Source organism: Marmota monax, unplaced genomic scaffold (genome assembly GCF_021218885.2).
Source record: "Marmota monax isolate L192 unplaced genomic scaffold, Marmota_monax_Labrador192_F-V1.1 WCK01_AAM20220418_F8-fsc00053, whole genome shotgun sequence".
In the NCBI taxonomy this organism is placed as follows: Eukaryota; Metazoa; Chordata; class Mammalia; order Rodentia; family Sciuridae; genus Marmota; species Marmota monax.
Window position 1 is genome coordinate 12,995,601 of NW_026693153.1, and position 22,692 is coordinate 13,018,292.

The 22,692-nt window shown below is 34.1% G+C and overlaps 1 protein-coding gene across 3 annotated transcripts in view; it reads right to left on the reverse strand.

The window, feature by feature from the left end:
- Arl13b (ADP ribosylation factor like GTPase 13B) overlaps positions 1–22,692 on the reverse strand; it is a 66,456-nt gene that overhangs the window by 37,964 nt on the left and 5,800 nt on the right. For 2 of the 3 annotated variants that reach the window (XM_046455354.2, XM_046455356.2), the window contains exons 2-3: positions 15,964–16,034; positions 11,780–12,029 (exon numbers count right to left, since the gene is read on the reverse strand). In XM_046455354.2, coding sequence (XP_046311310.1) covers positions 11,780–12,029; positions 15,964–16,034 — 321 coding nt within the window. The remainder of the gene's footprint in view (positions 1–11,779; positions 12,030–15,963; positions 16,035–22,692) is intronic. The other variant, XM_046455357.2, reaches the window with a different exon arrangement.

Below are 22,692 nucleotides of genomic sequence, written 5' to 3' on the forward strand. Positions count from 1 at the left end.
AGGAAAGAAACAAAAAAGATCAGAGCAAAGATAAACAAAATACAAACCAAAAAAAAAAAAAAAGACAAAAAGTTGGCTTTTGAAAAGAAAAACAAAAGTAACAAACTTCTAGACTAAGAAAACGTGACCCAAATAAGTAAAATCAGAGATGAAAAAGAAGCGATTACAACTGATACCACAAACAGAAGATCATTAGGGACTATTATGAACCACCATCCACTAACAAACTGGAAAACTTTAAAGAAGTGAATAAATTTCCAGACACATATAACTTACCAAAATTGAACCATAAAGACATGGAAATCTGAACAGGCATTAACAAATAAAACAGTGAAATCTGTAATTAACATCTTCCCATAAAGAAAAAAAACAAGGATCAAATGGCTTCACTGCTTAATTTTATGACATTTTTAAAGGTACTAACATCATTTCTTCTCAAACCATTCTAAAGTATTGAAAGGGAGGAAATTTTTCTAAACTCATTGTACAAGTCCAACATTAACCTGATACCAGATGAGGAAAAATTCACAACATAAATAAGAGAAAAAGAAAAGTATAGACCAATATCCCTGATAAAGCCAGATGTAGACATTCTCAATAAAATACTAGTAATACAAATCCAAAATTACACAAAAAATTCTACACCACAATTTAGTGGAATTTATTTGAGAGATACAAAGATGGTTGGATATATGCAAATCAATAAACTTAACATATCACATTCACTAATGAAGGACAAAAGTCATATGATGATCTCAATAGATGCACAAAAAGCATTCAATAAGATTCAATAAACTTCATAAACCTCTCAAAAAATTAAGCATGGGCCAGGTGTGGTGGTGCATGCCTGTAATCCAGTCATTGGGAGGCCGAGGCAGGAGGATCATAAGTTCAAGGCCAGCCTCAGCAACTTAGTGAAGCCCTAAGCAACTTAGTAAGACCCTGTTTCAAAATTAAAAATTAAAAAAGGGCTTGGTTGTTAAATGCTCCTCAGTTCAATACCTGGTACAAAAAAACAAAACAAAACAAAAAAAATTAGGCATGGTAGGAATATATCTCAACACAATAAAGGCTATATATTAAAAACTTATAGACCTCTGTTCTGGCTGTACCCGATGCTGCACCTGTGTGGATCCCTGATGCTCAGCTCCCCATCTACCAACGCATGGCTCCTCTGGCCACCTCTAACCTGGGACACTGCAACTGCTGCATTAGGCCCCTCAACCTGGTAGCCTCCATCTTGGGACACTGGAAGGGCCTGAAGGCAGCAGCCTGCCACAGCACCACCAGCCGCATTGCTGCATCTCCAAACAGTCTGCCCAATGCCGTGGCACAAGCCCACCATCGCTGTCCCATCTCTGAAAGCAGTCGCCTCCATCTTGGTACACCACCACCATCTTGGGTTACCTCCACTGCCACCATTGCCATCGTTAGTTGGGGCAGCTTCCATCTTTGGACACTAGCAAGAGCCTGGAAGCCCAACATCAAGGTACCTGCAGGTTAGTCACCTCCACCATCACCACCAACTAGGACCATGGTTTCTTCCACCCAGGGACAACAACCAGGGCCTCATAGACCATCACCAAGGTCCCTATAGGCTTGGTTACACTTGAAGTCTCCCTGCTAGGTGTACTGATAGCTACCTGCTTCCTGTAGAGGCAGGAGAGAGCTTTGCATGGAGTCAGTAGGTTAGAAGAAGGTATGAAGGCTCAGTGCCAACCAGATTCCCTGGGCCAACTCAGGCAGCACTTGCTGAGACGTGACAACAGTCCGGTCCCCAACTCCCTCCATATACCATCATCTAATGATCACTAGTCCTGCCAGTTTGGCAATCAACAGGGACTTTCGGCTCCCCAATCCCCAGTCTTCCAACATCACCCCCTAGCCACCAACCCATCTCAACACTTGCAGCTATGTGGCTGGCCTGCAGCTCTCAATGCCTGGTCCTGATGTTCCAGATACAGAACAGCTTTCCACAACAGGGACACAGCCCTCAGGACCTCTGGAGAGAGAAGTTCCTGATTGGGTAGTCAAAAGGTCAGGGGCAAGAGAGAGACAATTTAAAGACTAAATTAGAGACCAGGAATTGTAGAATCCTCAGGCAAGACCAGGCTCCCACATCACATGAGTAGACCCAAGGAGATTCCTGGGGTGCGTTCTTCCAACAGGGACCGGCAACTGCTACACCTTGCCTCTAGGATTTCCATTTTCAAGACTAACCCTCACACCCTAGTAATATTCACCATCCAGAGGGTGGAGATACCAACAAAATCCAGACAACACCACCTATCAGATGAGAAGGGAAGCAGGGAACTCAAACAGAAACAATCATTCAATTTTCCTTTGAGATTTTTTTTTCTTTCTTGTCCCACCCTCACATCCCTAACATTTGTGAAACCAAGTACTTTTCATGCATCAGGCTACTGAGGACTGGGATGTCTGAATAGTATATTACAGTTTTGTTGTATTTTTTTAAAATTTCTACAGTTTTTCTTATTTTATTTAATCTTATTCTATCTTATTTTATTTTCATCTCTTTCTCTATATTTTCCTTCCATATATCTGTCTCCCTGGAGTGTCTTTCTTTTTTCCTGCTAACAGACAACTTCCTTTGATTCCTCTTTCATGCTTCCTATGATTTAATACCTCTACATTCTCACCTCCTACTTCAATAATATCTCATCCTCAGTAACATCCTCAACATCCAACCCTATCCCTGGTTCTCTCTTTGTCCATCATTAAAAAATGTAGACCCTTTCTCAAACCTACTGTTTATATTGTAGATAATAATCGAACACATCATTTCTGTTTATTGTGGCAAAACTATAAACGTCTTAAAGGAACTATGTGGTTAAAAGCTGCATATTGTTTTCACTGGGTTCTGTTAATATTGATCTGCCCCTTAAAGTCAAGGTATTGGAAACCTGCAGGGATACTCTAAGTCTATAGGGTAGAAACTGTAATACCTTGGATCTGCTCTACTTAGAGGGGAAGACACAAGAACAACATGAAAAAACAAGGGAAGAAAGTGACCCAAATAAACCAAGATGCTATAATAATAGAATCCATTGATAACACCGTAAAGGAAATGTCAGAGAAGGAGTTCAGAATATACATAATTAAAATGATCTGCAAAGTAAAGGATGATATAAGAGAGCAAACACAGGCAGCATAAGATTACTTCAATAAAGAGAGATTTTGGGGGGGGGGGACAAAAACAGACAGCAATCTTTGAAATGAAGGAAACAATAAACCAAATTAAAAACTTAATAGAAAACATCACCAACAGACTAGATTACTTGGAAGGCAGAAACTCAGGCAATGAAGACAAAATATATAATCTTGAAAATAAAGTTGACCATACAGTGAAGATAAGAAAACATGAACAGAACGTCTAAGAATTATGGAATAACATGAAAAGACCAAATTTAAGAATTATCAGGATAGAGGAAGGCACAGAGATACAAACCAAAGGAATGAACAATCTTATGAATAAAATAATATCAGAAAAGTTCCAAAATCTGAAGAATGAAATGGAAAATCAAATACAAGAGGCTTACAGGACACCAAATGTACTAAATGACAACAGATCCACACCAAGGCACATTATAAAGAAAATGCCTAGCATACAGAATAAGGACAGAATTTTAAAGACCACAAGAGAAAAGTATCAGATTATATATAGGAAGAAATCAATTTCGATCTCACGAGATCTCAACCCTGACCCTCAAAGCTGGGAGGTCCCAGAACAACATATACCAAGCTATGAAAGAAAATGGATGCCAACTAAGAATTTTATGTCCAGCAATATTAAGCTTCAGATTTGATGATGAAATAAAAACCTTCCATGATAAACAAAAGTTTAAAGAATTTACAACTAGAAAACCTGCACTACAGAACATCCTCAGAAAAATATTCCATGAGGAGGAAACGAAAAACAACAATGAAAATCAGCAAAGGTAGGAACTACACTGTGGAGAGCTATGAGTAAAATGAGTGATGTGGAAGTCATTAGTCAGGGAACCCCAGATGTAGGAACTCCCAGGTAGAACCCCCTGGTTTGAGAATGCCTACTTCAAATTGGAACCTTGTTCTAGCTCACCACTCAAGTTCAGGCACAGTTCCAGAGATGGAAACGATCCACTATGGCCACATGGAGATGGGTTTGGCTTGCCAAAATGCCAACCAACCTGTTTACTGCAAGACCCCCGCCACATTGAGAAGCAAGCACAAAACCAAGACTTCTACTGAAACCTTATCCCTGCCTTGCTTGTTCTACCCCTTTAAGAAAGAATCGGAGCCATTTTTCAGTTGTTCACTTCCAGCTCCTATCAGGACTGGAAAACCCATCAGATGCTCCTCTTTCTATCTAATTTCTGGCTTTATCTTTATTTCTGATCATTTCAGACTTTTACTGTACTAGGTAGCTCACACCTTCTGACGAGAAATCTACCCTGTTCAGGTGTGATCACCTTATTATACTATACTAATAAAAAAGCCAATCAAAGGAGAAACCAAGTCAAGTTGAAAATCAAAATTAAACCAAAATGACCATGAATACAAATCATACCTCAATTGCTAATGTCCTAAACTCATCAATCAAAAGACAGACTGGAAGACTGGATTTAAAAAAAGACCCAACAAAATGCTACCTTCAAGAGACTCATCTCATAGGAAAAGACATCCACAGGCTGAAGGTGAAAGGTTAGGAAAAAACATACCACTCACATGGACTGCATAAACAAGCAGGGGTTTCCATCCTCATATCAGATAAAGTGAACTTCAAGCCAAAGTTAATCAAAAGGGATAAAGAAGGATGTTTCATACTGCTTAAAGGAATCATATATCAATAAGACATAACAATCATAAATATATATGCCCCAAACAATGGCTCTTCTACATTCATCAAACAAACTCTTCTCAATTTCAAGAATCAAATACACTACAACACAATACTGGGTGACTTTAACACATTTTCTCACCATTGGATAGATGTTCCAAACAAAAACTAAACAAAGAAACTACAGAAATCAATAATAAAATCAATAACTTAGACTTAACAGACATATATAGAATATTTCATCCATCAATGAGCAAATACACTTTTTCAGCAACACATGGATCCTTCTCTAAAATAGACAATATATTATGCCACAAAGCAACTCTTAGCAAACTAAAAAAAAATAGAGATATTACCCTGCATTCTATGAGATCATAATCTGATAGGATGAAATTAGAAATCAATGATAAAATAAAAAATAGAAGTTACTCCAATACCTGGAAATGAAATAATAAACTATTGAATGAACAATGGACAGCAGAAGACATAAGGGAGGAGATAAAAAAAAATTCTTAGAGGTAAATGAGAATACCAATAATACATATCAAAATCTCTGGGACACTGTGAAGGCAATACTAAGAGGAAAGTTCACTGCATTAAGCTCATTCATACATCTCAAAGCCCTAGAAAAAGAAGAACAAATCAACATCAAAAACAGTAGAAAACAGGAAATAATTAAAATCAGAGCAGACATCAATGAAATTGAAACAAAAAAATTGAAAAAAAAATCTTAAACTGAAAAGTTAGTTCTTTGAAAAATTAAATAAAATTGACAAACCCTTCACCATGTTAACGAAGAGAAGGAGAGAGAAAACTCAAATTACTAAAATTTATGATGAAAAAGGAAATGTCACAATGGTCACTACTAAAATACAAAAAATAATTAGAAACTATTTTGAAAATTTATACTCCAATAAAATAGAAAATCTTGAAGACACAGACATGTCTAGAGACATGATCTACCCAAACTGAATCAGGAAGACATACATAATTTAAAGAGGTCAGTTTCACACAATGAAATAAAAGATGCCTTCAAAAGCTTACCAACTAAGAAAAACCCAGGACCAGATGAATTCTCAGCTGAGTTCTACAAGACCTTCAAAGAAGAACTAATACCAATATTCCTCAAATTACTCCATGAAAACAAAAGGAGGGAACCCTTCCAAACTCATTCTATGAGGCTAGTATCACCCTGATAACAAAACCAGACAAAGACACATCAAGAGGCAAAAATTCAATAAAATTCTGGCGAATCACACACAAAAACATATTAAAAAGATACTGTACCATGATTGAGTTGGGCTCATTCAGGGGATACAAGGTTGGTTCAACATATAGAAATCAACAAACATAATTCATCATATAAACAGATAAGAACCACATGATCATCTCAATAGATGCAGAAAGGGCATTTGACAAAATACAGCACATCTCCATGTTCAAAACACTAGAAAACTAGGGATAATAGGAACATACTTTAACATTGTAAAAGCTATCTATGCTAAGCCCAAAGCAAACATCATTCCAAATGGAGAAAAATGGAAAACATTTCCTCTAAAATTGGGACAAGTCAGGGATGCCCTCTCTCACCACTTTATTCAATAACATAGTCCTTGAAACTTTAGCCAGAGCAACTAGAAAAAAGAAATTAAAGGAAAAGAAAAAAAGCATAGGAAAAGAAAACTCAAACTATTACTCTTTGCAGACGACATGATTCTATACTTAGAGGATCAAAAAAATTCAACCAGAAAACTTCTAGATGTAATAAATGAATTCAGCAAAGTAGCAGGATATAAAATCATTACCTATAAATCAAATGCATTTCTGTACATCAGTGATGAATCCCATGAAAGAGAAATTTGAAAAAACTACACCATTCACAATAGCCTAAAAAAAAAAAAAGATGAAAAGACCTCGACAATGAAAACTACAGAATACTAAAGAAAGAAATTTTAGATGAAAAAATCCCCTTTGTTCTTAGATAGGCAAAATTATTATTGTCAAAATGGCCAGACTACCAAAAGCATTATACAAATTTAAAGCAATTCCAATTAAAAGCCCAATGATGTTCCTCATAAAAATAGAAAAGGCAATCATGAAATTCATTTGGAAAAATAAGAAACCCAGAATAGCTAAAGCAATCCTTAGCAAGAAGAATAAAGCAGAAGGCATCACAATACCAGAACTGAACCTATACTACAGAGCTACAGTAACAAAAACGGCATAGTATTGGCACCAAAATAGACCTGTAGAACAACGGTACAGAATAGATGACACAGAAACAAACCCACATAAATACAGTTATCTAATACTAGACAAAAGTGCCAAAAACATACATTAGAGAAAAAATTGTCTTTCAACAAATGGTACTGGAAAAACTGGAAATCTACATGCAGCAAAAATGAAATTAAATTTCTATCTCTCACCCTGCACAAGACTCAACTCAAAGTGGATCAAGGGCCTAGGAATTAGACCAAAGACCCTGCACCTAATAGAAAAAAAAAGTAGGCCCAAATCTTCATCATGTTGGCTAAGACCTGACTTCCTTAACAAGACTCCTAAAGTGCAAGAAATTAAATCAAGAATCAATAAATGGGATGGATTCAAACTAAAAAGCTTTTTCTCAGCAAAGGAAACAATCAGTAATGTGAAGAAAGAGACTACAGAATAGGAGAAAATCTTTATCACACACCCATCAGATAAGAGCACTAATCTCCAGGATATACAAAGAACTCAAAAAACTTAACACCAAAAAAACACAAATAACCCAATCAATAAATGTGCTAAGGAACTGAGCAACCACTTCACAAAATAAGATATAAAATCGATCAACAAACATGAAAAACTGTTCAACATCTCTGGCAATTAAAGAAATGCAAATAAAAACTAAGATTTCATCTCATTCCAGTCAGAATGGCAATTATCAAGAATACAAGCAACTGTAAGTGTTGGCGAGGATGTGGGGGAAAAGGTACACTCATTTACTACTGGTGGGATTGCAAATTGGTGTAATCACTATGGAAAGAAGTATGGAGATTCCCTAGAAAACTTGGAATGGAACCACCATTTGACCCAGCTATCCCACTGCTCAATCTATACTCAAAGGACTTAAAATCAACATACTACAGTGATGCAGCCACATCAATGTTTATAGCAGCTCAATTAAAAAATAGCTAAACTATGGAACCAACCTAGATGCCCTTCAATAGATGAATGGAAAAAGAAACTCTGGTATATATACAAAATGAAATACTACTCAGCCTTAAAGAAGAATATAATTATGGTATTTGCAGGCAAATGGATGGAACTGGAGAGTATCATGATAAGCGAAGGAAGTCAATCAGGCCAAATGTTTTCTGTGATAAGAGAATGATGATCCATAATAGGGGGGAGCGGCAAGGAAAGAATGGAGAAACATTGGATTGAGCAAAGGGGAGAGAGGACAGGGAAAGGGGTATGGGGTTGGAAGATGGTGGAATGAAATGGACATTATTACCCTATGTAAGTGTATGATTGCATGAACGGTGTGACTGCATTGTGTACAACTAGAGAAATGAAAAATTGTACTCCATTTGTATACAATGAATTGAAGTGCATATTCTGCTGTCATGGATAACTAATTAGAACAGCAACAAACAAACAAACAAACAAAAACACCTACAGATAACATCAGAGTGAATGGGAAAAGCCAGAATCATTTCCTCTAAGACCAGAAACAAGACAAGGACGTCCACTTTCATCAACCTTATACAAGATGGTATTGAAGGTTTTGGCCAAAGCAATTTGGCAAGAGAAAGAAATTAATGACACTCAAATTTAAAAAGGAAGAAGCTAAATTATCCCTGTTAGAAAATGACATGATTTAAAACCTTAAGACTCTACCAAAAAACTGGTAGAATTGATAAACAAATACAGTAGGGGCTGGGTGTAGTGGCGCATGCCTGTAATCCCAGTGGCTCACGAAGTTGAGACACAAGGATGGCGAGTTCAAAGCCAGCCTCAGTAATGGCAAGGCTCTTAGCAACTCAGTGAGACCCTGTATCTAAATAAAATACAAAACAGGGCTGGGATGTGGCTCAGTGGTTGAGTGCCCCTGAATTCAATCCCTGGTACCAAAAAAAAAAAAAAGCAATGGACTTAAAAAAAAAAATCAGTAAGGTGCAAGACACAAAATGAACATAAAAAAATCTGTACCTTTACTATATACATCAAAAAGAAAACTGTTGAGAAAGAAGTCAAGAAAGGAATCCACTCACATTAGCTTAAAACATAAATAAATGAACTATTTAGGAATAAATACAATCAAGACAGTGATTAATCCTTACAATGAAAATGTCAAAACAGTCATGAAATCAACTGAGCAGGACACAAAAAAACTGAAAGACATCCCATGCTTATGCATTAGAAGAATTCATATGGTTAAAATGTCCATACTATGCAAAGTGATTTATGGATTTTATGAAATTCCTATTAAAATACCATTGATATTCTTTCACAGATATTGGGAAAAAACTCCCTAAAATTTTTTATGGAAACACAAAAGACCCCAAAGAGCAAAGCAATCCTGAGCAAAAATAACAAAGCTGGAGGGCATTACCACACTTGACTTCAAAACATTAGTTCAAAGATTTAGTAACTAGAACAGCATGATACTGGCACAAAAACAAACACATAGACAAAAGGAATAGAATACTGAATTCAGAAATAAGCCTATGTTATTTTAGTCAGGTTTTTCACTACTGTGACCAAAGAACCTGACAAAAACAATTTTAGAGAAGACAAAATTTATCTGTGGGCTCAGAGTTTCAAAGGTCTCAATCCATAGACAGCTAGCTCCATTCTTTAGAGATCAAAATGAGAAAACATCATGGCAGAAAAGTGTGGCAAAGGAAAGTGGCTGAATACATCATATCAGGAAGCAGAGAGGTAGAGAGACTCCACTTGCCAGATATAAAACATATACTCCAAAGGCATCTTCAGTGACTTACTTCCTCCAGCTAATAGGACTGAATGTTCACACCACAAACACAAATCTTGGAATAACAATGTCAATTACCCTGATCTGAATCAAAGTACACTTTATATACAAATATTGAAATATCCCACTGTACCCCACAAACATGTACAATTTCTATGTGTCAATTAAAATTAAAATACATTTTTGGGGAAAAAAAACTCCTCTGAAAAAAGTTGATAAAATAATAAGACATATTATATTTCATAAACATACTATTGATCCATAATTAATCCTCATATCTTTTTAAGTTCTCACTGATTATAAAATTATAATGATGAAGTAATCATCCAAGCTGTGTACTTTTTTCTTCTACTCAGGAAATTCCCTGGCTGAGAGAGATGACAGAACTGAAAGCAGATATTTTACTTATAGTTATCTAATTATTCAGAAATCACTCCAGTCACTTAATAATTGCAAGCTCCTGCCCTGGTGCTTTTCCACAGAAATCTGTAAGACTGTCTCCATCACCTTAAGTGTAATATTCCTTAATTATAAGGGCAAAATGCCCTTGTTGTCACCACCACTATAGGCATCCTGATCTTCCTTCACCTACTTCATTGTTTCAATATATGTATCACTTAATATGACAGAATTTGTTAATTTTATTTATTACTATACCCACTAAAACATAAGCAAGCACCAGAAGTCAGACATGTAGTTTCACTGTTTTTGTTCCCAAACAAATTCCCCTCACCAGAACAGTGCCTGGCACAGAATAGATACTCAATAAATAACTTGATGAATTAATATGTACGTGCATGAATAAATGTACAAAAGAACAAAAGAAAAATAAATGACTATTGAAGTATAAACATATAACTATTTTATGAATGATCAACAGTCATTACTATCTTTTTTTAATAGTCATTAATATCATTGACTTTAGAAATCACTGATTCTCTGCTTAAACACTGTAGAGACCAATTCAACCTAACTTTTCATATATATCTCTAATATAGTTTTACTTCAGTATTCAGTATTGATTCAGTATTGATTATATAAACCACATACCTTCCCTAATTAGTTAAATCCATAAAAATTTTAAAGTATAAACTTAACAATAAATGATACAATTAGATTTTTAACGTTTGTAATCAAAGCTTCCAAACTGCCTCACTTAAAAAAATCTTCATTCTCCTGAGGAACAATGAGAACTAAGACTTTTTCATTTATCCACATGATAAGTTGATTTTTTTTTAATCCTTAATAGTGAATCACAAGAATGAGGGAAAAGAAATAAGAAGGCAAGGACAATATTTAGTTAGCTTCAAGTTAAAGAGAAATTTAAACTAAGGAACTTTCACTTTACTACCTACCATAGCTATAGCACCATCTGGTGTTTACCACACATAAATGCTATGACGACAAAAGATGTTTGTCACTTTGTTCTTAAAAAATGTTCAGGCAGTCGGACAAAATGATATAACTGTATGACTAAGATGGTAATGACACAGATCATATGTGTAAGATGGAAAAATAAGAAATAAATATTACAAAATCAATGTGGCATTAGAAAAATAAACCATTTAAATAATTTGCAAACAAGAATCTTCTCAAAAAAAAACAAAAAACAAGGACAATGGTAAAATATGTTATTAAAAGAGAAAAAAATTTAAATTATTCTAGAATCTTGTTAATAGACAATTTCAAACTAAATTTTATAGAAAGAAAATTGTCAACTAAAACATGAGTTTATATTTTAATACCCAGGAGATCTAATTATAAGACTTGTTCCATAACACAATCTTAATTCTTTATCCCTATTTTATAAGAAGCCCTCAATAATCAGTAATTCTCAGTTAATTACATACATTTTATTGTACTAGGGCACAACTATTTTAGTTAATACAATACTTTGTAACAGATAACTTCTTTATCGGTTAAGGCCACTGCCCCTAATTTACAATGACACTGTTACTTACACCAATACAGGCTTTCCAGATATCCTAGGATGTCTTAACACTTCTGACATTGTCTCTTTTGTCTCTTCCATTCTCTCTTCATCACTGGAATCCACAACGAATATTACCCCATAGGATTCAGCATAGTAATTCTTCCAAATTCCCCGAATTCTTTTGCCACCTCCCAAGTCAAAGATGGTGACTTCAAACTTTCCTTGTCTAAGGTCAATTTTAGAAAATCCAACAGTAGGAGCTACATCTTCAGGGTGTTCTGTTTAAAATGACACAAAAGGAACAATCTTTAGACTTTAAATAACATTAACTCTAGTATTTTAATGTCATTTAAATACTAAATGGAATATTTACCACTTGTTTATGCAACAGACACTACATCTAAACATACTGGTTTGATAAGAGGCTAGATAATACAAAATATCCAACTATATTTTTTATTCCATGCAGATAGAAATTTCTGTATTTTTTAAGATGCTATAATCCCAGCACCTAATAGGTATTCAGTAAGTATATGTTAAATGAATGAATAAATTCTTGTCGTTAATGCTATTTCCTCTCCAACTTAAAAACAATAAGTGTCAACCTTTCAATGCCATAGTCAACCCTAGGGATAAACTCTGTGGAGTTAAAAAGAAAATGATAAACATTTAAAGAATAAAATGGTTTAGAAGAATCATAACATAGGAGAAACTACAAAAAAAAAAAAAAAAAAAAAAAAACCTCTTTTAAACTAGATAAGTTAGAGCTACAACTAAGTAAAGATTTTTGATAACAGCTTGCAAATAAAATAAAGAGACTACATTATTTCTACAGATATATGTACTAGATGCTCCAAATAATGTATAATTGAAGGTTTTCTGTTTTTAGGGGAAGCGCTTCTGTATATGACAGCAAAAAAAAAGTCTAGGGTGCACATGATTATATCAGTCAATGAGTGGTAATGACAGAAAAGGATTAACAAGAGATCTCTGAAGGTCATTTTTTTTTTTTAAAGAGAGAGAGGAGGGAGAGAGAGAGAGAGAGAATATTTTAATATTTATTTTTTAGTTTTCAGCGGACACAACATCTTTGTATGTGGTGCTGAGGATCAAACCCGGGCTGCACACATGCCAGGTGAACGCGCTACAGCTTGAGCCACATCCCCAGCCCCTCTGAAGGTCATTAAAAAAAAATGGGGAGATGGGAATTAGACCTAAAAATTAGGTAGGCAGAAGCATAATGTAAGCAAGGGAAATGAGAATCAAGAAAATAGCCACAAACTGAAGCTAATCCTTAAGACTGTAAATGCAGACTGAAGCCAGACTGAAGAGGGGTCCAAAGTCAGAGAACAGAGAATCAATGAAGGTATTTGGAAGACTATTAAAGGTGACTGAAGAAATGCTTTATTAAAATTCATTTTGCAAAAATCTCTACAATGAAAGTGAATGACACATACTTTTCAGAAAGGTATGAACATAAAAACAAAGGAATGGAAAAGATATAACCCTTGAAAGATTAGTAGAACCTGCTAATAGGTTCAAGTTTCATGTTTGTCTCTTCCATTCCCTCTACATCACTACAATCTACTATAACTACTACTCTAGGACTTTGTGTAGCACTGTATGATTAAAACAGTAGCAAAAACTACATGAGGCTCTTAAAATTAATTAAAATAAAATAAAATTAAAAATTTTTTTTCTCAGTTGTACAAGCTATATTTCAAGTGTTCAAAAACTACATGGATTTTTCAGGTCCACCCTACTGGACAGAGTAAATACAGACCATTCCCACCACTGCAGAAAATAATACTGACCAACCTTAGAGAGTAAGATTCCCACATTGAGCAAAACATAAGAAGATAAATGTAAAAGGCACTTTCTGGGCTTAGGTATAACTGAGAAACACATCTGCACTGCACGACTTTCTTTTAACAAGTACCTCTGCAGAGTTCACACAATGCCTGAGAAAGTTATTAGAGATATTTAAAGTCACATTTTTGCTATATCTTCATTTTCTAGAAAAGCAAAAAGCAAGATTAGACCTAATATAAGCAGCCTGATTTTCAAGAAACAGTATCACAGTACATCATTAAAAATATGGAGCTAGTATTGGCCAGAATTGGTTTTCACAGACAAAATAAGCAAATAAGCAGTTGTCTTTTTTTTTTTTTTTTTTTTTTTTTTGTGGTGCTGGAGATTGAACCAAGGGCTTTGTGCATATGAGGCGAACACTCTACCATCTGAGCTATATCCCCAGCCCTAGGCAGTTGTCTTTGAGAATGAATTAAGTCAAGTCAGAGGAAATCACAAATGAAAACAAATCCACTACTATGGAGCAGAGATAGGAAACTAATGTGTACTAAATGTCTATTCAATAACAGAAATTTTCTAGGAATCATGGTACAAAGAGCAATAAAAATATGGTTGATATCCTCACAGAACACTGAATGCCAAAACAGAGAGAATATTACTGAGGATAACAGAATTTTTATGTTCTATGAAAAAGACTTAGGATAGTGTGAGGGAATTCAAGAAGGAAGGGATGAATTATAGTCTAGAGAGGCTTCAGAGAAGTGAAATGTGAGTGAAGTCATAAAGCTACATAATTCTAACAGAGGGAGAACAACATTCTAGGCAGAGGGAGCAATGTAAGCACAGATAAAATGAGAGCAATATTCCCAAACAACTGATACACACTAAGAATGTTTTTTCAAGTTTACTTCTAGGTAGAGATAGGATACAAATACAAGTCCTCTCAAAAGCCTCTGCAATTGAAATAGAGGTCTTTAGGACTACAAAAGCCAGAATATGGAATGCCCTCTACTCTCTACTGATTCCTATACAGGATTTGCATTTCAAGACTTAAGCGTAAATTCAAATGCAACTTTCCCCATAAATCCTTTTCTGTTGATTCCTTTTCACTTCTATTATCACCTTTACCCTCTACCATAATATCCTATCTTCTAAATGACCTTCATATGAGCCTACATCTTCCCATCATGTGGGACTAAGTCTTTGTATCCTTAGCACTCACCACAACATACATAGTGCTTCAAACTATAACACAATACTGCTAAAATAACTAATGTTTCCAGGTGCAGTAGTGTACGCTGAAAATTCCAGTGGCCTGGGAGGTGGAGGCAGGGGGATCTTGAGTTCAAAGCCAGCCTCAGCAACTTAGCAAGGCCCTGTCTCTAAATATAATATTAAAAAGGGCTGGGAATATGGCTCAGGGGTTGAGTGCACCTAGGTTCAATCTGTGTTAGCAAAAATAAAAAGTAAAAATAAAATAAAATAGCTGATGCTGCTGTTCTTGCCCTTCAATATATGTATCCATCTACCCATGCAATCATTATTAAGGACTTATTATAGATGAACTGCATTTCTTGATGCTATTTTTCAATGTAAAATGTAATTTTTATAGTTACATTAACCACAGTTTATCTGTCATTAAAGGACTTTTTATCATGTATGCTATATCTCATTGGCTATATTTAGTTGGTTAGTTTTAATTTAATGCTTTATCCTACAGTGTAGCTGTGGTGTGATAGTGAGTTTCTTGGGTCCTGAAGATATATCACCACCTAGGTATCTTAAAGGGTGTGAATTGGGAGAAAAGCCCTTAGTAGTTATTCCTGAAAACTGAATGCAACAAGATAGCTTGTATACCACGTAATCAGAGGACTTTTACTTCTTAATACCCTGCAAAACTTACTATTGTAAGAAAACATTTTGCCACCACAAATTCTATAATGTAAATTCCATGTGTATTGTGTATTACAAAATATTGTCTATGATGTCCTCAAGAAATGCAGAGGTATGCTAACTACATTTTTACTTCTACATCACCTAGCTATATGACCAAATTCTGACCAAGAACATACATGTAGAAAATGGATATTGTTAAAGACAAGGATATGCCATTGTTTTTTTGCATTTACCGTCCTTACATTTTAGAACACAGACACCAACCTCCTAGCTAAAAAGAGACCTCAAGGAGCCTCTGTTTCTCTGCATCTATTGAAATTTGAACCCTAATATTAGGCTGGTACTAACAAGCTAGAACCCAGTCATGAAAGTCTCAAGTATATTAAGAATATAAAGTAACTGAGTGCATACTATATAAACCCAATTATTATGTGACAAAACAATTTAGCATAAATATGTAAATTCAGGATAATTTATTAGATTTTGGAATAATTTTCAGCTTACCTCCTTGGATTCCTTTTGCTGTTGCTGTTTTGCCAGCATTATCAAGTCCCACCATCACAAGAGTCACCTTTCTTAAAAGAAGAAAAGTTTAAAATCACTTTCTTTGTTAACTTAGTATTAGGAAAACAAAAGCAAAGAAATAAATGCAGCTTCATTTACTCAAGCAGCATTTAAGAAGCATCTACAAAATACAAGTCAATTTGTTGAAGGACAGGAGAGATGATAAATAAAATGTAAATTTAAATTTAAAAGTCAAATAAAGTACAAAGTATCATCCTTTTGTTCTCTAAGCAAATAAAATTGTGCAATAGATAACCTAAGAGCTAAAGAAGAAAAAAGGGAACGAAAACATAAAGGAAGGTAAGGATATACAGACTAACCCTAAATTGCTTATCACAGCTAAAGACTTAATTTTCTAGTTAAATGAATTCCAGGGATTATTACAAATCTGCTTATCTTATGAAAGTACATAAGAAAAGAATTCTTGCTAGGTTGTAGGCTCAACTTTGTTTCTAGATATGTAGTACCTTACAAATTTAAGTCTTAAATGAAGTACAATAATATGATTATTAACTTAATTGCTAAAATATTTTGAAAGTCTTCCCAGAACATAAAGTTTAAAACATTTCTGATGATATAAAATCCAGAGTTAAAAACAAACCAGCAAACAACAATACAACAACAAATTCAATCTACTGAAGACAGGTAAGTTAAATAATTTGTCAAAGGTTACACAATTCATCAGTTACAGAATCTGGATGAACCGAATTCACCTTTTAGGACCTTCTTAAGCCTGAGAAAGGTTACAAAGGAACAAACTGATTACACTGGTCTTATTAACTTGGTGATTCTGTCCATCAATTAAAACTTATGTTTGTTCCAGACTGAATATTTCTACAATGTAAAAGGTGAGACAGTTCATTATCACCATGGATATGGGAATTAAAATTGCTCTGGGGATACAGAGACAAAGACAAAGGTTAACACAGCTGCCATGTTAGGACCATAGGGAAATGCTACATTTTTACAGGATAAATACAAGTATACTCTGTTCTCACTGGCAATTATCCCAAGGAGAGTAAAAACAGAACTCAGATGGCAGTAAAGAGTGTTTTCTAATTTTTCTAGGCATTGTTTTCTTGGATGTGGACTTCTTTTTTTCTCAAATTCTAGATGTATTCAAATGATCCACATAAAAAGAGAAGGACAAAGTAAAGATATGAGGCTGACCAGGAATTGATCACTTACTAAGGTAGAAAAACTCAAGTCTTACAAAAACCAAATTTGTTACCTATTAGATAATCACTGACAACTCCTATACACCAAATACCAATGTTGTTAAGTACTAAGGGAAATCTGCTAATTAAAGCAACTACTACCAAAACAAAACACAAACACACACAAAACTTCTTCTTTATTAAGTTTACATTTTAGAGGCAAGAGAAAAAAAGAATGATAAAGTAAATACATCAAGAATATGTGATAGAGTATGTTAGAAAATTATGTTCATTGGAATAAAGAACAGAGTATAGAGCAAGATAAGGGGGACCACCAGTGGGGTAGGAAGTGGGGGCAGCTATATAGGGAGATCAAGACAGGTCTCACACAGAAGGTGAAATATAGCAAGAACTTGAAGTAGGGATTTAGTTACACATGTACCTGAGGGGAAAGAGAGAACAGATGGTGTAGACATAAAGGTCAGGACATGTGATAACATCCAAGTATCCACAAGGAGGCCACTGTAGTGAAACCAAGTGAGGTAAAGGTAGACTAGAAGGAAAAGAGATCAGACACACCTCAGATAACTTTTACAGGCTACAGTAAGGACTCTGACTTTCACTATGAAGAAATGAATTTATTCTGCATGTTCACTTCCTTTGTTATCCAGAAACCTTAGTCTTATCTAAATATTTCAACATCGCATACTCACATCAGGGAATAACAGAATGTCTACTCTTGAATCAGTGTAAGAATAAGATAAATCACAATAAGCAGCATTCAGAGTCCATTCCCAACAAGCTGATGGTGAGGCCAGTGGGAATGCCAAAGAGAATTTAGCAGATACTGAACTTATGGAGATGAGGTAGTATGTAAGGTACATATACCTGTATCCATGTAGAAATTTCACCTGCATTATCAAGTTTTCCAACTATGAATTTGCTTTCTAAGGAAGCTAGGAAATATTTAGAACGTAATTTTATTATTTTGTTTGAAGAACTAAATTATTAGTTGAACTATTAATAAATGTCAAGAATGAGATAAAAGTACAAAAACATTTCCTAAACACAATATAGTGAATGGCTATCCAGAAAAGATGAATATTGTAGCATTTTGCAACTAGGAATACAGCTCAGGTATGTCACACATAGGAGGGAGAAGAGCCAGGGGAAAAGGAAGAATGAAACTTCAAGAATCTTTTAAGTAAACATGAAGAGTATGCTGGGCACAGTGAGTGACGCACACCTGTAATCCCAGCGCTCAGAAGGCTGAGGCAGGAAAATCTCAAGTTCAAAGCTAGCCTCAGCAATGGTGAGGCACTAAGCAACTCAGTGAGACCATGTCTTTAAATAAAATACAAACAGGGCTGGGGATGTGGCTCTGTGGTCAAGTGCCCCTGAGTTCAATCTTGAGTTCAATCCCCATCCTCCCCACAAAAAACATGAAGAGTATAATCAGGAAAAAAAGAAAGAAAGAAATAATGAGGAGACCAAATGACATCACTGGGGAAAGTTTCCAACAGGGTTAAGATATAAATAATATCAAACACTGTGAAATTTTATAAAATAAAATTTTATAAAATAAAATAAAATTTTACAAAATAAAATAAAATTTTATAAAATAATCTTTTCAGTAACTACCTCAAATGAAGTAGCTCAGAATTAAGTGCTCTCAGTTTTTCTCAACCCTGCAATAAGCAAAGCTTTCAATTTTTATTGCATTTGATATTTCAAAACTATTTTATTCTATCATGTTTAAGTTACTCAAGGTTTCAGTATAAATAAGAAGTAGTCTATAACAGTTTCCATGGAAAGTTTAAATACAAACTTTTGTAAAAATAATTACTATTATTCCAAAGAGTAACTTGAGCCGTTTTGTTTATCCTAAAGTTTACTCACATTTATATATATATATATATATATATATATATATATATATACACACACACACACACACACACACATATATACATATATACACACACACACACACACTAAATCAGGTAGCCAGGTAATCTGGCTCATTCAGCAAGGCATCCTGGAATGCCCCCACATTTAGGCCTACTACAATCATAATTTAGTTTCTGCATCTAACAAAAAGATTACCTTTAACTAAAGTCATGAATTGCATGTTATTAATAAAACCTAACAACATGTTTATACAAATCTGACAATGGAATTTTTTCTGCTTAAAATTATAGAATTCAAGTAAATCAGCTCAGCAGTCTCCTCCTGCTGCTTCCCAGCAGGCCTATAATGACTAACATTCCTCAGCCCTTCAAAACCATTACACACAACTTTTCACAGTCTCTTCCACCAGAATTTTCCTTTATTAAAAAATACAACATAAATATATTTTCTGATCCCCCACTTGTTGAGTAAATATTATATAAAATTAAAGTATACAATTTTAAATTGAGAAAGCACTGTAATTAATTAGATTTTTATAACTTCACATCAAAAAAACAGTTCAATGTGATAATGTAATTAAAATCATGTATCTTTATTACATTGGCTACAGTTTTCTGAAATACCTTACAAGCACATGGATTCAAGATAATAAAAGAAAGATTTTTAAAACTGAAATAATTCTTAGAGAGGAAATAAGAGATCAAAAGTTCTGTTTTATAATATTTTAGCTATTTGTCTCACCAAGTAAAGACTTCTATACTTGAGGGGCTAATATTTGATGTTGTTCAAGTCTACATAGTGGCTAACAGACTCCAAAATTAAGTTCACAAGGATATCTTATCTCAGGGTTCCTTTCAACATAACATATATATATATTGAGATATCAGAAATATAAGCAGCATAATATTGGAGATTACTAAATGTAGAAACCATTTATATTCTGAATCTTGTTTGAATGGAAATATTACAATATTTTTAATATTTTGAAGGTTAAACTTTCTCATAAGTCAAGTAAAAAAGATAATACTTCATCTGAGAAAAGGTATTTTTAACTTCAAAAATATTATTTAAGTCAAGGAATACTTTACTGAAAGCACTAAAAAGCAAAGCCTGACACATGAAAACTCTACTACCTAAAATACTTAAAACTATATGGTTCAAGTTCTAAACTTAAGCATGAGCATATACATAAATTCTAAAAGTAATATAAACATATCTAAAAAGGGACTTAGAAATACTGTTTCATGACACAATGAGAAAGTGAGAAAAACACACAAACATGGATTGGAAAAAAATCACCAAAAAAGATTCATGGTATTATTCTATTGTGAAGGTATACTACTTTCTGACATTTTAATTCAAATTGCAGATCTCTGCATAAAATTACATCAAAACTATTAACTATATTTACTGAGCACTAATAAGTGGTGAGAGCACCAAATCTGGGATCATATCTTAGCTTTTAAGCTTTGATCAAGTCAAATTCTTAGTGTCAGTTTTTTCATCTTTAATATAAAAGGGGTAGGGGACTGGAGGGCATAGCTCAATGACAGAGCTTGGGCTTAACATGCATGAAGCCCTAGGTTTAATCTCCAGTACCACAAAAAAGTTATATTATATGTAAAATATTGAAGTCAAATAGGAGTATCTCTAGCTCCTTTTCTATCCTTCAATTCTACAATTCTCACTATTCATAAACAAGCATTAAAGAGATAAAAAAGAAATGCAAGTCATTCCAGTTCAGCATATAGTACATTAGGTAATCCTTGCTAATCTGTATGTACAGCTTAATTAGGATAATAAGAACTCAGCAAAGTCTATAAATGGTCTAGATTTAGTTATATTTATTTAGGCCCAAAAAGTGATATTGGACAGCTTACATCCCCTATGGAGGGAAAAAATGTAGCAGAGATGATGTACTATATCACAGTATTCTTTATAAGACTCCACATCTATGTATAGAAAGCAATGATACATATTGCTAAGTGTGATTGCTAAGTCTCTTCTTTTAGACTTGATCACAGTGAGTAATCATTTACCAACAAATTTGAAGTAAAGTTTGAAAGGCTGAATTGTGAGGCTGAAAAACACAGAAGGGAAAAAAAAAAAATTAGTTCCAGATAGTGATTATCACTGGGAAGGATAGTGGGGATGAATGTGGTGCAGAAAGCCTCAGGGACTTGTTACCCATTTCTTTAAAAATAAAACTGAAATGTGATATTAAAAGCTAATATTTGTAAAACCTGGGTGGCAAGCACATAGGTACTTATATTTTTCTTTTCTTTAATTAATTGAAAAACTTTTTAATGCTGACTTTTGTTGCTAAAATGTATTCACTTAAATTGGTCTTAATTTTCTACTTCTCTTAAGTGGAACATGCCTAAAAATATGTTCTTAGATAGATTAGAATGCATAAATTTCTCCCAGACCCAGATAAAATTACATAGTTTCTTCTAAACTCTTCTGATTCTCTCTAAACATCTTGTGAATCATCATTCAATGCTTTCATATTTACAATCATATTTTATAATATTATATATTATACATATAAAACATCTAGGCACCTAGATGTTACTTGGTATAAATCTCAATAACTCAAGTATATAAATGATAATATGATAAAGGTGAGGCTAGCTATAATGTCCAGATATTTACAGAACATTATGGCTGGAAAGATTCTGTACTCAGGATTAAGGCTGCTTCCTATACAAAATCATAGTAAATGTTTAAAAACAAAGTATAAAAGTATTTTTGAAAAAAGCATAGGTGAATATAATCTTGGAATACTGGTGAACTCCCTAAACATGATATTGAAAGAATGTTATATCTGAATAAAAAAAAATTTAAGCAGCTTTGTTTCATAGACAACCAAAGAATTCAAAAATCTAACAGTGGAAGGAAATCCCTGCAACATGTATAACAAAGAAAAGTTACTACTGTAAACACTTAGACTTTTTAAAAACTCAGTAAAAAATGTACCTTCCCTAGTGGAAAAACTGTAAAGAAAATCAGTGTAGAAATTGGTTGAAAATAAATCATTTCTGAAGAGCAGTTTGGCAATAACTATTGTTAAAAGACAAACTTTAGGCACATTAAAATTTTAATTTAATCATTCATTGATGCCCATTAACTATTTACTGGGCGTCAGTATGGTGGCACACACCTGTAACCCCAGCATAGTCAAAATAAGGACATCTCAAGAGGAATTAAACAATTTAAGTACCCCAAATCTGTCATGACCAGATGTCATGAAAGAATGGCCTGTGAAGAGTCCATATAGCCAGGCTCAGGTCAAATCACAACCTGTAAGAAATTCAGATAACATCCCAAAAGCAACTAGGAAATATTGAAGATTTAGAATCATTTGCATATTGAAAAAAATGAAAGACAGCAGTGTAGATAATAAATTGGAATCGAAGAGTAGAAAGTCTGTAAAAGAAATATGGGAGAGAAAGAACAGAAATCTGAACTAAAACAGAGCAATGTACAGGGAATGTGGAAATAGTCAAAGAAGTTTAAGAGATATAGTAATCCCCTCTTTCTGTAGTTTCAGTTGCCTGGGGTGTATTAACTTTCCATCACTATAAAATAATATATAATT